The sequence below is a fragment of the Cetorhinus maximus genome, chromosome 16 (genome assembly GCF_964194155.1).
Source record: "Cetorhinus maximus chromosome 16, sCetMax3.hap1.1, whole genome shotgun sequence".
Classification (NCBI taxonomy): Eukaryota; Metazoa; Chordata; class Chondrichthyes; order Lamniformes; family Cetorhinidae; genus Cetorhinus; species Cetorhinus maximus.
Genome location: NC_135894.1, coordinates 46,484,353 through 46,502,752, shown reverse-complemented (window position 1 = coordinate 46,502,752; position 18,400 = coordinate 46,484,353). Strand labels below are relative to the sequence as shown.

The 18,400-nt window shown below is 41.0% G+C and overlaps 1 protein-coding gene across 2 annotated transcripts in view; it reads right to left on the bottom strand.

Annotated features, from left to right (window-relative positions):
• Positions 1–2,290: 2,290 nt before the first annotated feature.
• LOC144691949 (T-cell immunoreceptor with Ig and ITIM domains-like) overlaps positions 2,291–18,400 on the bottom strand; it is a 52,532-nt gene continuing 36,422 nt past the window's right edge. Inside the window, exons 6-7 of one of the 2 annotated variants that reach the window (XM_078560515.1) lie at positions 14,586–14,651; positions 2,291–3,053 (exon numbers count right to left, since the gene is read on the bottom strand). In XM_078560515.1, the coding sequence (XP_078416641.1) occupies positions 3,028–3,053; positions 14,586–14,651 (92 nt within the window). In that variant the 3' untranslated portion in view covers positions 2,291–3,027. The remainder of the gene's footprint in view (positions 3,054–14,585; positions 14,652–18,400) is intronic. The other variant, XM_078560516.1, reaches the window with a different exon arrangement.

The following is an 18,400-nucleotide window of genomic DNA, read 5'->3' as shown; positions in this document are numbered from 1 at the left end:
TGTGATATTGCGATTCAAGGCCTCAAGTCTGGATATACAATGGGATACAATCTTCACACTAAAATGTAGGGACAAATTTTCCTGTAGCAGGGCATTTAACAGTGCCTGCCATTAGTTAGATTTGACACCGCATCCTTTAGTTCAAAATAATTTTGCACATTAAGTTTCTGAAAGTGTGGGATGATAGCATCGCAATATGGGACACTGGGCATATCAGACCTGAATGGACAGTGTAGCCAACTTTGCATGTCCAATCAGATTGAAGAATTGAGAGAAACCATGGAAAGACTGAGAAGCAGGTATAAATTAGAACATCGCATTGGCCTACTTCTGTGTTGCAAATATTAATATATGTATATATTCTAATGTACTTTTAGGCCAACATGCTAGAGTTTATGTTGTAAATGAGTCTCCTTCTTCTAATCTCACGTGATCTAGCCTTAGAGAAGCATCTCCTTATCAAATGCTTTTGAAAGTCCAAACAGATTGGCCCAGATCTTCCATTCTCCAGATTGTCAGAGGCCTGACATACCCCAAAGATGTGCTACGGGACCTCTCTTAAGTTCCAACGCACTGACTCCATGGGAATTGCCTGGGAAATTTTAACTTCTGATGGGCAATTCCCTGCTCCCCATGGACCTTCCGAAAAATTCTCCAAACTCTGAGTTAAGGTTAGAGACTTGGGACAGTTCCGACTTACTTATCCAGGAACTTACTAGTTACCCAGGAAATGTTGGGCAGAGAAATTCTAGGGGTCTAACTCCTGGGTAACTAAACAACTGACTCCCCCACCTTGACTCCCCTGACTCCCCCGTCTCAACCCTCTGATTATCCCCCTAATCCCTGATCTGACCTGACTAACCCCCATTATCTGACATCCCCCCACCATCTGACTAACCCCTCCAACCTCCCATCTCCCTCACTGTCCCATCAATATCCCCGACCCAACCTGATCTGACCTTGCCACCCTGCCCAGCTGCCACCTTACCTCACCCACCCTACCCCCTTACCCACTTACTGCATCCACCCTACCTCCTTACCCACTTACTACACCCACTCTATCCCCTTCCCACTTTGCTCACTCACCCTACAACCCTCATTCCCTAACACACTGAAAAGCTGTTTCAATGTCCCAAAGCTTTTCAATGTGTTAGTGACCACTTACCAGAATAGGGCAGCTAGTGGCATAAAAAGGGGGTGCGGCTTCTACATGGATTCCTTTGCTGATGTTTCTGAGGTTTCCTGTGCTGACTGAGTTCTGCAGGATCTTCATCAGAAGATTTGCCTGAAAAATCAGAGGAAGGTAAGTGGGTACTTTTTTTGCCTGATCAGTGGCAGAAATAGGGGTTCCGACCCTGAGTGGGAGATTTGGGCTATTATATCCATTTCATTACCTTTGTCCATTTTTCCTGTTACGTCTCCAAAGAATTCAATAAAGTTAATCAAGCACGACCTTCTCTTTTGAAATACATTCTGACTTATCTACTGTATTTTCAGTTTCTAAATGTAAATTTCTAAATAAATTTCTTATTACATCTTTGAATTAAGATTCCATTATCTTTCCTAACTGATGTTAAACTAACTGGTCTATATATCTCTGGACTTATTCTAACTGCCTTTTAATATAAGAATAATACCAGCTGTCCTCCAGTCCTCTGTCACAATTCCCTTTTCTATGAGTTGCTTTAAATGTGCAATAGTGCTTCTGCTTTCTTTTCCCTAGCTTCTTTTAATATGTGCAACTCAATCCGCCCACACCAGAGGTTTTATCCTCTCTAGGTTTAATTTGTTTATCAATAATTTCCCCCTAACAGTCATTCTATCTTAAATATCTTTATATCTTTTTTGACCTTTTTCCTATTGTCATGGCCACCATGTTAGTGAGTGGATTCAATGTCAATTCAGATACAGAAACTGAGGGAAAGAAAGATTGGATTATGAGAGGGAGAAAGGAAACAGAATGGATTTTTAAAAAAAATTAATAATTGAAGGAATGCAACTCCACAATTCTAGTAGTTAATTCTCAGTGCCAGAGAGATTGTTTTGCAATAATTGACACTTACCACCCTGTTAAAAGGATACTTAGGCTTGAATTCACAAAACTTAACTTTCGGCCAGTTTACTTTGTATCTATCTTGCAGGCACAGCATCTTCACACCATCCAATACATTTCAATATGAGGCAAGTGGTAAGATGTAATTTTGTGAAGCTAATGGTGGTGGAATGTTGCTGTTTAGGCAGTAACTTTTGGATATTGGCACTTAACTGAGCATCTGCTCCACACCTGAAGTTTCAGTAGCATTTATATATAAATAATGGTGGGTGCCATTAATCTCACTGTTAATTTGACAGCAAGATTTGGCCTCTGATCATTGCAATGATTCCAGCTTTTCAGATCGCTTCTCAAGGAAATCAAGATTTAGACAAACCTGTATTCATACACAGCCCCAGATTCAATCTCTGAGTTAGCTGAACTCAGCTGTTGCCATGGTAGAGGTGCTTACACTTGCTCCCCTGAGGTAGAGAGAAGAAAAGTGACAAACTTCTCATTTCTGATTGCTACTATCTGGTTTTATCTGTTGGAGAGTGCTTTTGTGTGGGGATTGGATAACACATGGTCATGTCCAAATGTGGTGCTTGATCTTTGACTAGCCTTCTGACATTAACTATGTAAACTTGTACATAAAGCATCACGCCTTCAGGAAAGAGAGGAGAGAAAGGTAGGCAAATGGAGAGAAAGGAAGAAAACATTAAAAAGAGAGAGGTAAGATGGTAGGGCCAGTATTATCCCAGGCACAATCCTATAATTGGAAAGTCAGAATAGATATTTGCAGGTCTTTCTGAAGATGTCTGTTAAGTAGCAAACTGTATAAATAGTGACAAGCCTGAGGGGCAGGAATGGAGGAAAGAAACTGAACTGTACTGTGCCTGAAGTGGAAGGTTCTGACATTATTGCAGTAGTTCTGTTTGATTGAGTGTACAACATATCGTCCTGTCTGAGATGACAAAACTAAATCACCAGCTGTGTCATTGGGCATGTCTAATCTCCATTTCTGTAAAACAAAGAGAAATATTAATTGTGTACATTCATATAGTATGTGCTTCACTATATCATTAGCATTCTAACTGAACAATTAAGTTGCACACAATGGTCCAGATTTTACTTTACTAATAATGGTGAGGCTGCCAGCGCTCACTGTTATTACTGGGTAAAACTGACAGCAACCCCTGGCTCTGAACATGCACAGTTTAATGTGGAAATCTGAATGTTACTGTTGGTGATACCCTGCTCCTCCAAAGGTAATGCTGTTGTAGTCTTCACCAATGAAATCGCCATAATAGCATAAACTTTGACTAATTCCCACTATTCTTGCTCAATTGTACAATCAAGAGTACCTGAGTTCTTAATAATGTAGTAAGTGAAAATTATGGCTGAACAACCTCCCGGGCTTTGAAAAAACATTTTTATAAGTTTTAAGTTTCACTTCCTCAGAAGAAAATCAATGTTGTAGATTTTTAAAAATTTTTAAATAGTTTGTCTGCTTTCTCTTATACATCTCCCCCCCTTTAATCCTATGTGTCTGTCCCAATCTTTATTTTGCTTCCTGTAAAATGATTTAAATGCAATTTATATTTCTTGTTTTTTATTTGCTGCATTGCAGTCTGTGTGACTCAGTAAGGATTTTTCCTGATTGGTTGAAGAACCTTCTCTTTGCCTGCTTTGGTCATAGATGCCACAGATCCCCTCTTGTGGGTCCCACAGTGAATCAGATGCTCGGAAACTGGAAATCTCCCCTGACAAGCACATGAAAAGTATCTTAGCAACTATACATGAAGTGAATGATGAAAGCTGTTCCTTCGCCACTCACAGCAAAATTTGTGCAATTACATGAAGCCTGTTTCGGAAAGTAATTGCTAATATTTTCCAAATTTTTAAAATCTAATATCTTATCTTACTTCTGAGTTTCATCAATTTTAGTGTATGGCAGAATGATGAGATAATCAATGGTCCTTACTTGATGCAATAAAATAAGTAGGTTAATGCCTCCATTAAAATGGCAGAAAAAAAGCATTTGAGACAAGTACATTAAGTACTCTTCTGACAGTAACCTATGACGTAATTCCTGTCAATGTTTCCTTTGTACTTCCATGTACAAGAGCAAACACTGTGTGTATGGTGAGTAGATTTCAAGACCAGAAATATTAATGTTCAGAATGATGTCAAGTTTAGTCATACCACAATATGAAGGGAGAATTGAGATAGTTTTAAATCAGAGTGCAACACAGTTATTTTTCAGGACACAAACAAATAAATCTAGATACAAAATAGAAAATGTTGGAAAAATACTGCAGGTCCAAAACCACCTATAAAAGGAAATGTGGGTTAACATTTTGGGCATAGACTCTTCATTAGAACAGTTCCAACAAAGGGTCTACCTCTGACACTTTAACACATCTCTTCTCTTTGTAGATGCTCAGGGTTTGCAATATGTGGTCTGTGCTTAAAGCTTAAATAAATAACATTTCTCATGTTGAATGCCTGACTCTTGACTAAAACAGTGAAAGCTCATCACTGGTGATCGTATACTAGGAGAAAAGAATAGACAATTTGTTTATATATTTTTTCTAAACCTGGGAATTAAACAGTTAAAAAAAGATTTTGTCATATTTTGGTTTATAATTATGCCAATTAAAGTCAACAGCATTTCATTATTAGTGTGTTTATGTTGATAGATATAAGGTACTTGAAACCAAAAACTGCACAACAACTTTATTAATGAACTCGAAATTGGTCAAAACATACGTACATAAATAGAATGAATTTTTAGACATTGCAAATGGCCAATGACTCCAACCCCGGAAATTTAGGGTTTTATCAGAATCGTACAAGAAACAGATGATGGATGATCACAATCCCTAAGATTGTTGATGATCTCAGTGGCAGACTCACTGAGCAAAGTTTTTACTGTCTGCTGCAGTGTTAATTATTTTTCACCTCCCTGTTAACACCAATGTTAGAAGCTACAATGCTGGGAATGGGTAGAAGTGCTAAAATAACATTCTAACTTAATACTACCTAGGAGCTGCTTTTAACACGTTACATAAATGCAATATAAAAAAATAAACAATGTGCAGTGGACTATTGTGTGAATGGGAAGATGTATTGACTTGTTTTCGAATGAAAAGAGATGTTGCATTTCATTATTTCCAGGAAATTTGACCCTTTTGGCCCTTATCATTTGCACCACATCCCCAATTTCAAAATAGGAAATTCTACCACATGACAAATATCTGAACAGCATGAACATCTGACCATGAAATGAGTATAGAACAACTAAAGCCAAAAAGACATTCTGCCTAATACACAAATGAGTAATGTGATATATGAATATGAATTGCGATGCTAGGTAGGTAGGCCATACGTTCCAAAGACTGGCGGATCATGTAAACAGCATGTCTCAGCTGCTGTTTGCAATGGGCAAGGTACAGATTGTACTCAACCAACCCGTGCTTGCAAAACTCAAAACACAGTGTCCAACATTAGATGTGATTTCACGATTGGACAACATTTGCTAAATAATTCTCAGTGTGCTAAGAATTACACTGACAACTAATTTAAGGTTGTCAGTTGGGCTCGTAGTGTGGCGCATTTGCGTGCACTGGAAGCTACATATATTAATCCACAGGGCCCTGTTCTTTGCAGACAGAAAGAACATGTATAAACATTGCGCCTGTTTCAGCTAAACAAAATAAGTTACAGCCATTCACTGACTCATTCCTCAGGGCAATGCCTGATTCAAGCTGTCTGGTTTAAATTTCAAACAACCATGGCAGTTAACTGTCATACACCATCACTGGTGCATTCTCCATGGCAATTGCTACCAATCAGAATCCACTTGCCAACCAATCAGCACTCTTTTCACATGCAGTATAAATTGTTGTTTTCCCCTTATATTGGCATTCTTGCAAAGTGTCCTGATGAGTGCAAGACATGTCTCTTTGTTCAGCAATTTCCAAGTTCTGTACTACCAAACAACTATAGTGGTTATGTTATTGAAATAGTAAACCAGAGCCCTGGACAAATAAAAAAGCAAAATACTGCAGATGCTGGAAATCTGAAAAAACTGAAAATGCTGACATACTCAGCAGGTCAGGCAGAATCTATGGACAGCAACAGAGTTAATGTTTTAGATCAATGGCCCTTCATCAGAACTGAGGAATGTTAGAAATGTAATACATTTTGAACACATAGAAGGGGGAGGGGGAGGAAGAATATAAGGGAAGGTCTGTGATAGGGTGGGCAGAAAAGAATAAATGACAAAAAGTTTCATGGTACAAAAGCCAAAGGGAATGGCAATGGGTATCGTAAAAGAACAAAAAATGTGTCAGAATGAGGTGTGAAAGTGGCTGCATTTCGGCCATTTGAATGCAATGCAAAGGAATAAAGAAAGGAGAAAAACAAACCAGTAAAAAGACTGGAAACAAAATGGAGAAAGAGAATTGTTGAGTCCAGAAGGTCGTAGAGTGCCAAGTTGAAAAATGAGGTGCTGTTCCTTGAGCTTTCATTGAGCTTCACTGTCGAAGGCCAAGGGCCAAAAGGTCAGCGAGGTGGCGAAATGACAAATAACAGGAAGCTCAGGGGTAAGCTTGTGGACCAAATAGAGGTGTTCATTAACGCCCAGGTTGGGTTTGGTCTTCCCAATATAGAGGAGACCCTGTTGTGAGCTGTGAATACAGTAAATTAAAATAAATACAAGTAAATTGCTGTTTCACTTGGAAGGAGTGTTTGGGGCTTAGGATGGTGCAAGGATGAGGTATAAGAACAGGTGTTGCATCTCCTGCGCTTGCATGGAAAGGTGTCATAGGAAAGGGAGAGAGTGTTAAGGGCGATGGAAGAGTGGACCAGATATCGCAGCTGGGAACGGTCCCTTCAGAATGCTGAGAGAGGAGAGCAGGGGAAGATGTATTTGATGGTGGCATCACACTGGAGGGGGCAGTAAAGTTGGGGGATCATTGCATGAAAATGAAGGCTGATGCGGTGGAAGGTGAGACAAGGGAGGGAGGGGAAGGGATGACAGCAGAAGTACAGGAAATAAAATAGACATGGTGGTGAGCCTTGTCAACCATGCTAGGGATGGCGGGAAACATGTGGACTAATAATCCTGGGAACGTGAACTCAGATCCCAATTTGACATTTTAAGAATTTGAATTCAGTTTTGAAAATTTGCTGATAGAAAACTGGTATCCCACATTTACTTCAGGCGAGTGCCATGGACACCTACAGAGCACCTACACCAAGATAATGGACAATGCATTTTTAGCATGGGATATCCCATCGCAATATTAGGTGTCCGCTTGACACCCAAAAAATGGGAAAAATACAAATGAATTTCTATACTGATGTCTCTTATTGATAAATCTAAAATGTTGGTGTCCTTATTTTTACTTACCTGTACTCACACATTCAGGTAATTACCTATTTGGATCCTTAGGTCCCTCTGTTTATCCATGCCTTTGAGCATCTGTCCATTGAGTGTATACTTCTGTTCCTTATTTTTCCTACCAAATTGCAATACCTCACACTTATAAATATGAACTGCATCAATCAATAGGAATGCTCAGCTGGGCCCCACAAGGAAAGTTTAGGCCTCTCTTGCTCTGGGCTTCCTCACTTCCCTCCTGTGAGACCCTCTTGACAAACCCTTCCTTAGTCTTATCTACTTGCCAGTGCCCTTCTGATGCTTGAACTTCTGCTCCTGCCTGCTGTCCAGCTACTGCTTCCCATACATTTCCAGCTAGCAGCTGCCCAGTGGAATGCAGATGAGGGCTGGCAGCTAAAAATTGTCCATTCCTCTTGATGCCAAGGTCAGCATGAGGGACTGGGTATGCAATTGATGCTTGTTTCAACACCAGCTCCTAAATACTGCTTTGTTAAAATAGGGCATTGACCTGGAATTTCCTGCAACTTTCCGGCATAAGAGCAAAGTTGCACTTTTTTGAGAAGATATAAATATAACTGATTTACACTATTGCTATGCCTAAATATTGCCATATGCAAATTTCTTCAATCATTTACGTTGCTTTGAGATTTATTCACTGTGTAGCTAAATGAGCTCCGTAGGAAATTTATGCATAAATTCCCATTGGCAAGATCACTTGAGAAACTAGCATGAATGTGACTGTGATCCAGAAAAATCCAGGGCTACAATATCCACCATTATTCTTCTGCTTTACATCTGGCAAATAAATGTTCTGGGTGAAAAGCAAAGGAAATTGGCAAAAATATGCTGTTGCCTATGAAAGTTTTGTTTAGGTTTAGCATGATCTCTTTATTATTGGACACTATGCTGTCTTTAGTAAACCTAGAATCCCATCTGTTTTTTTTAAAGCTTTATCAACTTGCTCTTTTTTTTAGAAAAATGCTCACCTGAACCTCCAAGTCTCTATGTTCTTCTATTTCTTTTAAATATTTACCATTTTGTATGTACTTCCTTCCTTTAATCTTCCTCTCAAAATATATGATCTCACATTTCTCTTATTTCATATTTTATCCGATACCTATCTATCCAATCTATTAACACTCCTCAAAATATAGTTGTACATGGTGGGAGATTGCTGTGTATTACACTGAATCACTACTGTATGGATCTGTCTGTGAGGGAGCAAATACATAATTTAGGAGTTAAACAATGTTCAACAAACTATATCTGTGATGAACTTTGGGAGGCCTTCAGCTACCAAAGTGCTAAGTGCTAAGATTACTTGAGATTCTAAACCTGCAGTTGTAAGGAACCTTGTGCTAACACAGAAATTGTTACTCTATGATTAAACCATTTAATAGCCAAGTTAAAAGCATTATGACCTGGCTGTGCCGGGAAAATGAGCAAGACTATGCATTTACAAAGATTGACAATTGCCAAATTGTCATTCCTTCTCTCTAATGCTGTACCATGCTTACAGTGAAGAGCAATAAAAGAGTTTGGTTTGCTGTTGTTACGTGTTTGCACATTTTGATACCTTGACATGAATCAAAAATCATCATCTTCATCTGAGGTCAGTTTGTGGACTGATGCTACACTGATGTGGTCAATCACTTCCATCCAAGAGTGCTCTGGCTGTACCCTTCATTGCTGTACAGTTCTCTCCTCAAAACTGAGCCATCCTTCATTGCAGAACTTCCAGTTGAAGGTGTTGGTCATTCAACCTTATGCGGTCTAAAAAGGAGAAATGCCACTTTGACTTTAGTGCATTCCGTGTGCCTCAAGTAAGATACACATTGGAGTGTCAGCAAATTATTTTAATAAGCTGACTTCATATTATCAGATTACATGAGCATCTTGAGGCCCAATGTGCCATGGCCCTGGTGTTACCGTGTCACGGCCACATTATCAGCCCTATTAACTTATTGAAGCACAACTAACAAATCTTTTTACTTGAGAATGGACAAGAACCATGTGCTACTTTTTCATAATGGTATCATGGACAAGTGATGAGAGTGATGTGTTACACCTCATAGCATTAGATATTTATAAATGAAAGAAGATTAACCAAGCATTTTCTCAAGAACACAGTGCATCTTTAGCACATTGTCACCAGAGTGTTATGTTTCGCTTTTTCTACTAAATTGAAACATCATCAATCCAAGATTCCTTGGGCTAATTTTACCAGTGGATAGTATCCCTTGGCAACCATGCATATCAGAGAATTGCAGGCTCACTTCAAACTGCTCATTCACAAAATTAGCTTCCTGTTATTACCCCCATCTTGTTTATTCTTCGAGGTGAAGATGACCATGTTCATCATCTGGGGTGTTTGGTAGAGTTCCGGTGGGTACATAGATGCTTAGGTCAATCTGCGCCTGGAAGATTCTGCTGTAAGTAGGACAGGATACCGCAGTTGATTGAGTTTTGGACAATTTGTCGGCTTGGGATTTCCTCTCCTTGTGTTTTCTCTCTGCCTCTGATATCTGCTTACTTTCAAAGGATGCCACGCCTTTTTATTTGGTTGCACCAGATACAGTGATCCTGGGAAAGCTTCTCCCAGGACTCGAAGTCAATATCAAAACTCCCAAGTGAAGCCTTCAGAGTGTCCTCATAGCATTTCCTTTGACTGCTATGAGAGCACATCTCAGACTCAAGCTCAACCTTCATCTATGAAGATCTCCATAGAAGATTCACTATGGTAAACGAGTGTCTGGAATTCTGGCTACATGACCAGCCCAACTCAATTGTGACAGTTTCAATATAGTGTGGATGCTTGGCATGGCAGCTTGGGTGAGCACCTCAGTATCTGGTATTTTGTCCTTTTGATCTTCAGAAGCTTCTGAAGCCAGCTCAAATGAAAGTGGCTGTTCTTCATGGTTAGAGGGAAGCTAGAACACAGTTCCAAGTTTCACAAGCAGAGAGCAAAGTGGGCAGGACTATTGCTCTATAGACTTTCAGTTTGATAGGTAGACTTACTCCTCTTCATTCCCAGACTGAAGTTCAAAGTTTGTCAAAAGCTACACTTTCTTTGGGGATTGTTGCATGTGTCTCGTCATCAATATAGACAGCTTGGGAGAGAATACAGCCGTGATATGTGAACATACTCTAGGCTGACGGTTTCTGGTCATGAAGTGAAACCTTGAGCTCAGGAGATAGGTCTTTCCTGGAGCAGGCTGGTACATAACTTCAGTTTTCTTCATGTTGAACATAAGGTTGAAGTTGTCACATGCACTGTAGAACGAGCCTATACTACATTGGATGTCCAGCTCTGAACCGGCAGCTAATACACAGTCATCGGCAAACAGGAAATGACAAACTATGTCCTTAGAGACCTTGGTTTATGCCCGGAGTCATCTCAGATTGAGCAGCTTCCCACTTAAACCACATCCTTAAATGGCCTTCATTCATCAATAAAGAAGCAATTAACAGGCAGCCACAGGTTACCATCAACTGCTCTCTTGATGACCCTCCCATGCTGTTAGAAGCAACAAAAGCAATCAAACTCCTGTTTAGAGACAAAGCTCCACAAGTTGATGCTCTCCCAGCTGAGGCCTACTAGACTGGAGGTTAATGCTTGGTCAAGAAGGTCACTGAGCTCTTTCAGTCTATGTGGGAGCAAGAAGCCATCCTTCAAGAATCCAAAGATATCTACATTGTCCACCTGTACAAATGGAAAGGCACTCACCAAACCTGCAGCTTTCTTAGAAGAATCTCACTCCTCTGCATAGCTGGCAGAATCTTTGCCAGAATCCTTCTGAACAGCTTAGTACAACTTCTGGATCAGGGTCTACTGCCAGAGAGTCAGTGCGGTTTCAAAAAAGGTCATGGAACCACTGATCTGGTGGTTGTAGTTAGACATTCCAGGAGAAATGCCAAGACCAGATCATGGACCTCTACATATGGTCGTTGATTTGACCATGGCCTTTGGAAAGTAATGAAGAAATTCAGCTGCCCTGAGTAATTGATCACAATGATTTGACAATTCCTTGAGTGTATGCTCATGCATGTCCTGGATGATGATGAGTCTTCTGACCCATTCCCAGTCACTAATGAAGTTTAACAGTGCTGCGTGCTAGCACCAACCCTCTTCAGCATGCTTTTCTCCACCATGTTCTGCAATGTCTTCCATGACGGTGATTAGCATCAAATCAGATATTGCATGGATGGGAAACTGCTCACGTTTGCAATTGAAAGTGGGCAGAGGTAATGTTTACAGCCCATTATTCTGTTTGTTTGTAAACAATATATTTCACAAAATAATGCACGGATTTCAATAAAACTTGGTACACTGATAGGGTATGGCCCAAGCAAGAACTGATTAAGTTTTGGTGAAGACCTGAATGCAGATCCTGGAAGTTTTTCAAGGATCCATCCATTAATGTTGGGAAATAGGATGAATAGATATTTCCTTCGAGAATATGATGGGTTATTTGATTAACTCTGCCACTGAAAGTGAGCAGAGGCAATATTTTTGCCCGTTAGACTATTTGTAAACAATATTTCTGTAAAACTAATGGACAGATTACAATAAAAATTGGTACACAGATAGGATTTTGTCCAAGAAATAACCGATTAGTTTTTGGCAAACATGCCATTCTGGATCCGGATCCTAGAATTTTTTTAAAACATCTATCTGTTAATATTGGGAGGTAGGGCAAATTGACTTTTTCTTTCAGCCTGTTGGGGGTTTGATTTAGAATATCGTTGATTGTTTTGAAATGTTGTGGATTGTCCCAGCTGCTGTGCTGCACTTTATCACAGCTGTCAAAATGCAAGCAGAGTTTTCATGGCAGGTTAAAGTCATAGAGTTATACACACAGAAACAGGCCCTTCAGCCCATCGTGTCTGTGCCAGCCAACAAGCATCAATCTATTCTAATCCCATTTTCCAGCACTTAATCCAATAGCCCTGTATGCTATAGCATTTCAAGTGCTCATCTTTTAATACTTTTAAGTATTTAAGTTGTTGGATGTGGATTGACCTGAAGCCTCCTCAGTGAGACAGAGGCTCTTAACACTGTTTCTTTTTTTCTGCTTTGTAGTTACAGAGCATCAACCAGGCAAGAACAAAACCCAAGGAAGACCTGCATTATTGTAATAATGTTAAGTTATTGCAGTATGACGAAGATATACACTCTACTGAGTGCCCTCTTCACTTGTTTTCTTGTTATTCTTCTGTTTGCTAAGTTGTAATTTTCATGACAATGGAATTACATAGATATTCACTATCAACAATGCAGTAATCTTATACAACTTCAAAGAATCATAGAAACAATGGGCTGAATTTAACGGTTGGGGCAATAGCTCTGTCCCCTGCTGGAAATTTGTGGCAGTCCGGCTGGGACTGTTTCCGGGAGTCCTGATGAGATTAAATGCCCAGCAGACAGCTAACTGCTGGCCGTCAGGGTTTCTGGGGCTTTCGAGGCAAAGAGCCAGCCTCCAAGAGCTGCCAGTCAATTGGATGGCCAGCAGCTCTTCAGCCCCAGCAGCACCACCAAGACTGGTGACCTCTGCTGGTGCTGCAGGAGACCTAGAGCAGCAGCATTGATGGAGGCTCCAGAGGAGAGGTGAGTTGGGCAGGCTTGCTGGGGCCAGTCAAACAGATGCCTGCTGGGGGAGGTTAGAGGGGGCTTTTTCAGCAGGTGGGCCTTGTGACCAGGGATGGGGAGACACTACTTGGGGCACGGTGCACAATTATGAGACCCCCACCCCCACCCCTGTTTGAGCTCACAGGGAGGCCACTAGGATGTACTCCCCACCTGGTGTGCCAGCCCTCCCTCCCTCCCTCCCTCCCACTGGCTTTTAATTGTCCATTTAAAGGCCTCAGCTGCCATCTGTATGAAAGGCACTTCCTGAATTCTCCTGCCTCTGACTGAATCAGGTGGGGGGTGGTTGGGTGGTGGGTCTATAGTTGGGCAGGCAACAGGCTCTCCATGATGCACCTTCCGACCCAATTATATAGGCCCGCTGCTTCCCAGCCCACTCCTGGGGTGGTGGGGTTGGGGAATTAAATTCCATCCATAGAATGATCCAGCAGAGAAGGGTGCCATTCAACTCATTGTATTTGTGCTAGCTCTTTGAAGGAGCTTTCCAATCAGTTCCGCTCCTCTAATCTTTCTCCATAACCCTGCAAATACTTCCATATATTAATCCAATGCCCTTTTGAAAGTTATTACCGAATCTGTTTCTCTCACCCTTTCAGGGACTGTATTCCAGACTATACCAATTCACTGTAAAAAACAAGTCTTTCTCATATTGCTTCTAATTCATCTACCAATTACTTCACTGTGTCCCTTGGTCACCAACCCTTTTTCACTAGAAACAGATTCCCCTTATTTACATCAAAACCTTTTATACTTTTGGTCATCTCTGTTAAATCTTCCCTTAGCCTTCTTCGCTCTAATGGAAATAATCCCTTCTTCAGTCCACATAACTGACGTCCTTCATTTCTGGTGCCATTTGAATAAATCTCCTATGCATCCTCTCCTAGGCCTTCCCATCCTAAAGTGTGGTGCCCAGAACTGTCCTAACCAATGCTTTATAAAGGTTTACCATAACTTCTTTGCTTTTGTGCTCTTATGCCTTTTCTATAAAGCCAAGGTCCATGTGTGCCTTTTTAATAGCCTTCGCAACTTGTTCTACTACCTCCAAAGATCTGTTGATTTACGTCCCTCAGTCTCTCTATTTTTGCACCCCCTTTAAATTTGTACCATTTAGTTTATATTGCCTCTACTCATTCTTCCTAACAAATGTAGTCACTTCACATTTCTCTGCATTAAATTTCATCTGTCATTTGTTTCCACATTTCACCAATCTGTCTAAATCCTCCCAAAGTCTGTTACGATATTCCTCACTGATTATACATTTCCAAGTTTTGTGCAAACTTTGATTACACAAGTCTAGATCATCAGTACATATCAGAAATTGCAGTGATCACATACTGACCCTTAAGTAACACCATTGTATTCATGCCTCCAGTCTGAAAAACAACCATTCACCACTATGTGCTGCTTTCTGCCCCTTAACCAATCAAATATCCATGCAGCCAATGCCCTTTAATCCATTGGGCTTTTATTTTGCTAACAAATTACTGGTTACTTACTGGTGTTTGTTATGTTATCCACATTTTCGTACACTGACATACTTGTGTCTGAGTTTTGATTACATTCTGTTGAGAAAGAAGTACAATTTATAAACAGAGTCCAGTGGTGAAAGCACACATGTTGATGACAAACTGCAGTGTTATGTGTTGTGGATTGTTGAAATGTTTGTGAATGTATTGCTTCTGCTATGTTCCTTAACTGTTTTCAGTTTGTTTATGTGTTTGTGTTTGAGAATCCTTTGTTACTGTGTGATAAGTGAGGAGACAGCTTGCACTGTCTGTAGTAAAGCAGTTTCCATCCATAAGGATATTTGAGAATTGTCATCAATTATTAGTAAGAATATAATAGATTTTAAACTCCAGACCTGAAGGTCCAGTCAGGCCCACACAGAATCACAGAATCTCACAGTGCAGAAGAGGACTTTCGGCCCATCGAGTCTGCACCGACACGTGAGAAACACCTGACCTACCTACCTAATCTCATTTACCAGCAATTGGCCCATAGCCTTGAATGTTATGACGTGCCAAGTGCTCATCCAGGTACTTTTTAAAGGATGTGAGGCAACCCGCCTCCACCACCCTCCCAGGCAGTGCATTCCAGACCGTCACCACCCTCTGGGTAAAAGTGTTTTTCCTCACATCCCCCCTGAACCTCCTGCCCCTCACCTTGAACTTATGTCCCCTCATGACTAAACCTTCAACTAAGGGGAACAGCTGCTCCCTATCCACCCTGTCCATGTCCCTCATAATTTTGTACACCTCGGTCAGGTCGCTCCTCAGACTTCTCTGCTCCGACAAAAACAACCCAAGTCTATCCAACCTCTCTTCATAACTTAAATGTTTCATCCCAGGCAACATCCTGGTGAATCTCCTCTGCACCCCCTCCAGTGCAATCACATCCATCCTATAATGTGGTGACCAGAACTGCACACAGTACTCCAGCTATGGCCTTACCAAGGTTCTATACAACTCCAACATGACCTCCCTACTTTTGTAATCTATGCCTTGATTGATAAAGGCAAGGGTCTCATATGTCTTTTTCACCGCCCCACTAACATGCCCCTCCACCTTCAGAGATCTATGGACACACACGCCAAGGTCCCTTTGTTCCTCAGGACTTTCTAGTGTCATGCCATTCATTGAATACTTCCTTGTCAAATTACTCCTTCCAAAGTGTACACACAAGAGCATAAAATGCAGCTCTGTTTGCCTGTTCCTGCAATCCATGTTGTCATGATTTTTATACCCAGTATAAGATGTTCTCTTTGATAGTATCAACAGAACAATATATTATGGATAATGATGAAACCAGGTTCTCCATTCAAACTGCCAGAGGAATGCCAAACACACTAAGCATCGTCCAATATTATAGCTAACAGTAATTTCACCTTTGAAAACAGAGAAATCTGAAACCTGCTTCTTCTTGAGATGGAATTCATTTGGTGGATTGTTAGAGGGACCAGAGGTTTGATGGAACCTGACTTCACCTGAGTTTGTGCAGGGTAAAGGGGGAGGGGAGAGAGAGGAAGCATGAGTATGCTGTAGGGAGAGACAGGGAAGAGGGGAGAGGATGGGAATGGGGAGACTGGGGGAAAAGGGAGGGCATCAGGCATTCTTATGCCTTCTATCCATGTCTCAATTTGAGTTTGGGGCATGACTCGTGACTTGATTGAATTCTTTGATGAGGTAACATTGAAATTCAAGGTATTGCAGTAGATGTTGCATATATGGACTTCCAAAAGGCCTTTGACAAAGTGCCAAATAGAAACTTAAGAAGATGAAAGCCAATGGAATTAAGAGGAAAGTGGAGACATGAATACAAAATCGGCTCAGTGACTTGAAACAAAGTGTGATGGTGGTGATGGAGGAAAGTTTCTCAGACTGGGAGATGGTTTGTAGTGGTGTTCCCCAGGGGTCAGTTTTGAGTATACTGCTCATGTCAAATTTTATGAATGACCTAGACTTGGATGTAGGGAGAAACTTTATAAAGTTTATAGGTGATATGAAACATGGCAAAGTATAGATAGTGATGAGAACAGTTACAGGCTTCGGGATGATATAGACATGTTGGTGAAATGGGTAGAAGCATGGTAGATAAAGTCAAATGTGGAGATGTGTAAAGTGATGCACCTTTGGGAGGACGTTTACATAAAGACAAAATAGGTATGATTTTGAAGTGTAGATGAGCAGAGAGACCTTGGTGTCCATATACACAATTCCTTAAAGGTGGCAGGGCAAGTTGATAAGGTAGTTAAAAATCATATTGGTTACTTGGGGTTATAAATAAATGGAATTATGAATGCAAAGAGATCATGCTAGAATTTTATAAATTACAGGTTAGGCCTCAGCTCGAGTATTGTGGACAGTTCTGGGAATCACACTTCTGGAAAGGTGTAATTGTCTTAGAAAGGATACAGAGGTTCACCAGGATGTTACCAGGGACAAGGGACTTCAGTTATTGTGGGATGTTAGAGAATTTAAGATTGTTCTCTTTGGACCCAAAAAGCTTAAGTGGTGATCTAATGGAAGTTTTCAAGATGAGAAGTTTTGATGGTATAAATAGAGGAAAAAAGTACTGCCTCTGGTGAGTGGGTCAATAATTAGAGGTCACGGATTCAAATTCATTGGCAAAAGATCTAGAAGGGGAATGAGGAGAAATGTTTTCACTCAGAGGGTTGTTGGGACCTGGAACATCCTATCTGAAAGGAAGTTGGCAGTAAGTTCAATTAAAAAATTGTAAAGCAGGTTTGGACAGGTACATGAGTATAAGGAATTTACAGGGTTATGGAGAAGAAGCAAAGAGGTGGGATTAAGTCTGGCTGTTCCTTCAAAATGCCAGCACAGAAATGGTGGGCTGAAAGGCCTTCTTTTGTGCTGTAATTTTTTATGATTCTATATTTCCAGGTTACACTGAGAATTCTGTGAGATATGCATTGATATTGCCAGGGGTACCTATGCCACCAGAGAAAGATCAGGTGTAAGTGTTTGACCCCACATATGTTAATGGTGCTATCCCTAACGATTTGGGACAGAGTGTCAGCCTGAGTCAGATTTTTCTATATATTTGAGAATGCATTTTGTCTCCTCAGTACATTTGTAATTCTCCAACTTACTAAGGGTGGAATATTACCTACTTTAAAAATAATTCTTGATTGACACCATTTCCGGGTTCCGTCCCTCACTTGCGTTGCACACACACCAGCTCAGTCTTTTGGGAGGTGGCCTCCTAACTGGCTGCCTCCAAATCTACTGTCTAATTAAGGACGGTGGGTAGGTTCCTGAGACTGCAGGCCCAATTAGAGGGCCTGCAGTCTTGGAAGGATGACAGTCCCACCAAGAGAGGAGGGCACTTTTGCAGAAGGATGGGGAATGTAGATGTTTCCATTTTCTTAAAACAAACTGCAGCCATAGCTGCTAGGTCACTAATGCGGGGTGAAAATCCCTCAATGGAATGGCTTACGACTCTGTCCCGCTGATCCCTACAGTTCCTGTGCAGGTTAAGTACAGGAGGCTTTGCAGGACCCTTAGCTACCCAGAACTGTGCACTTACATATTCAAATTGGCTACTTGCTGCTGCCCCACTCTCATCCCACCTACGGAAAGATCAACTGGAAGCAGGAACTTGTCAACACGCTCTTCCATCTTACTTTCCTTTGGGCCCTGCCATGAAAGTCACCTCGGTATGACTGGTAAGATTCCACCTGAGTAACAGGATCCACATTTGGCAGAAGTGTGCTTTAGCGGGATCAGACTGGACTGTTGGCTACTGATGCATCAGGAACTAAATTGTTCATCGATAAGTAATGACCCATGTG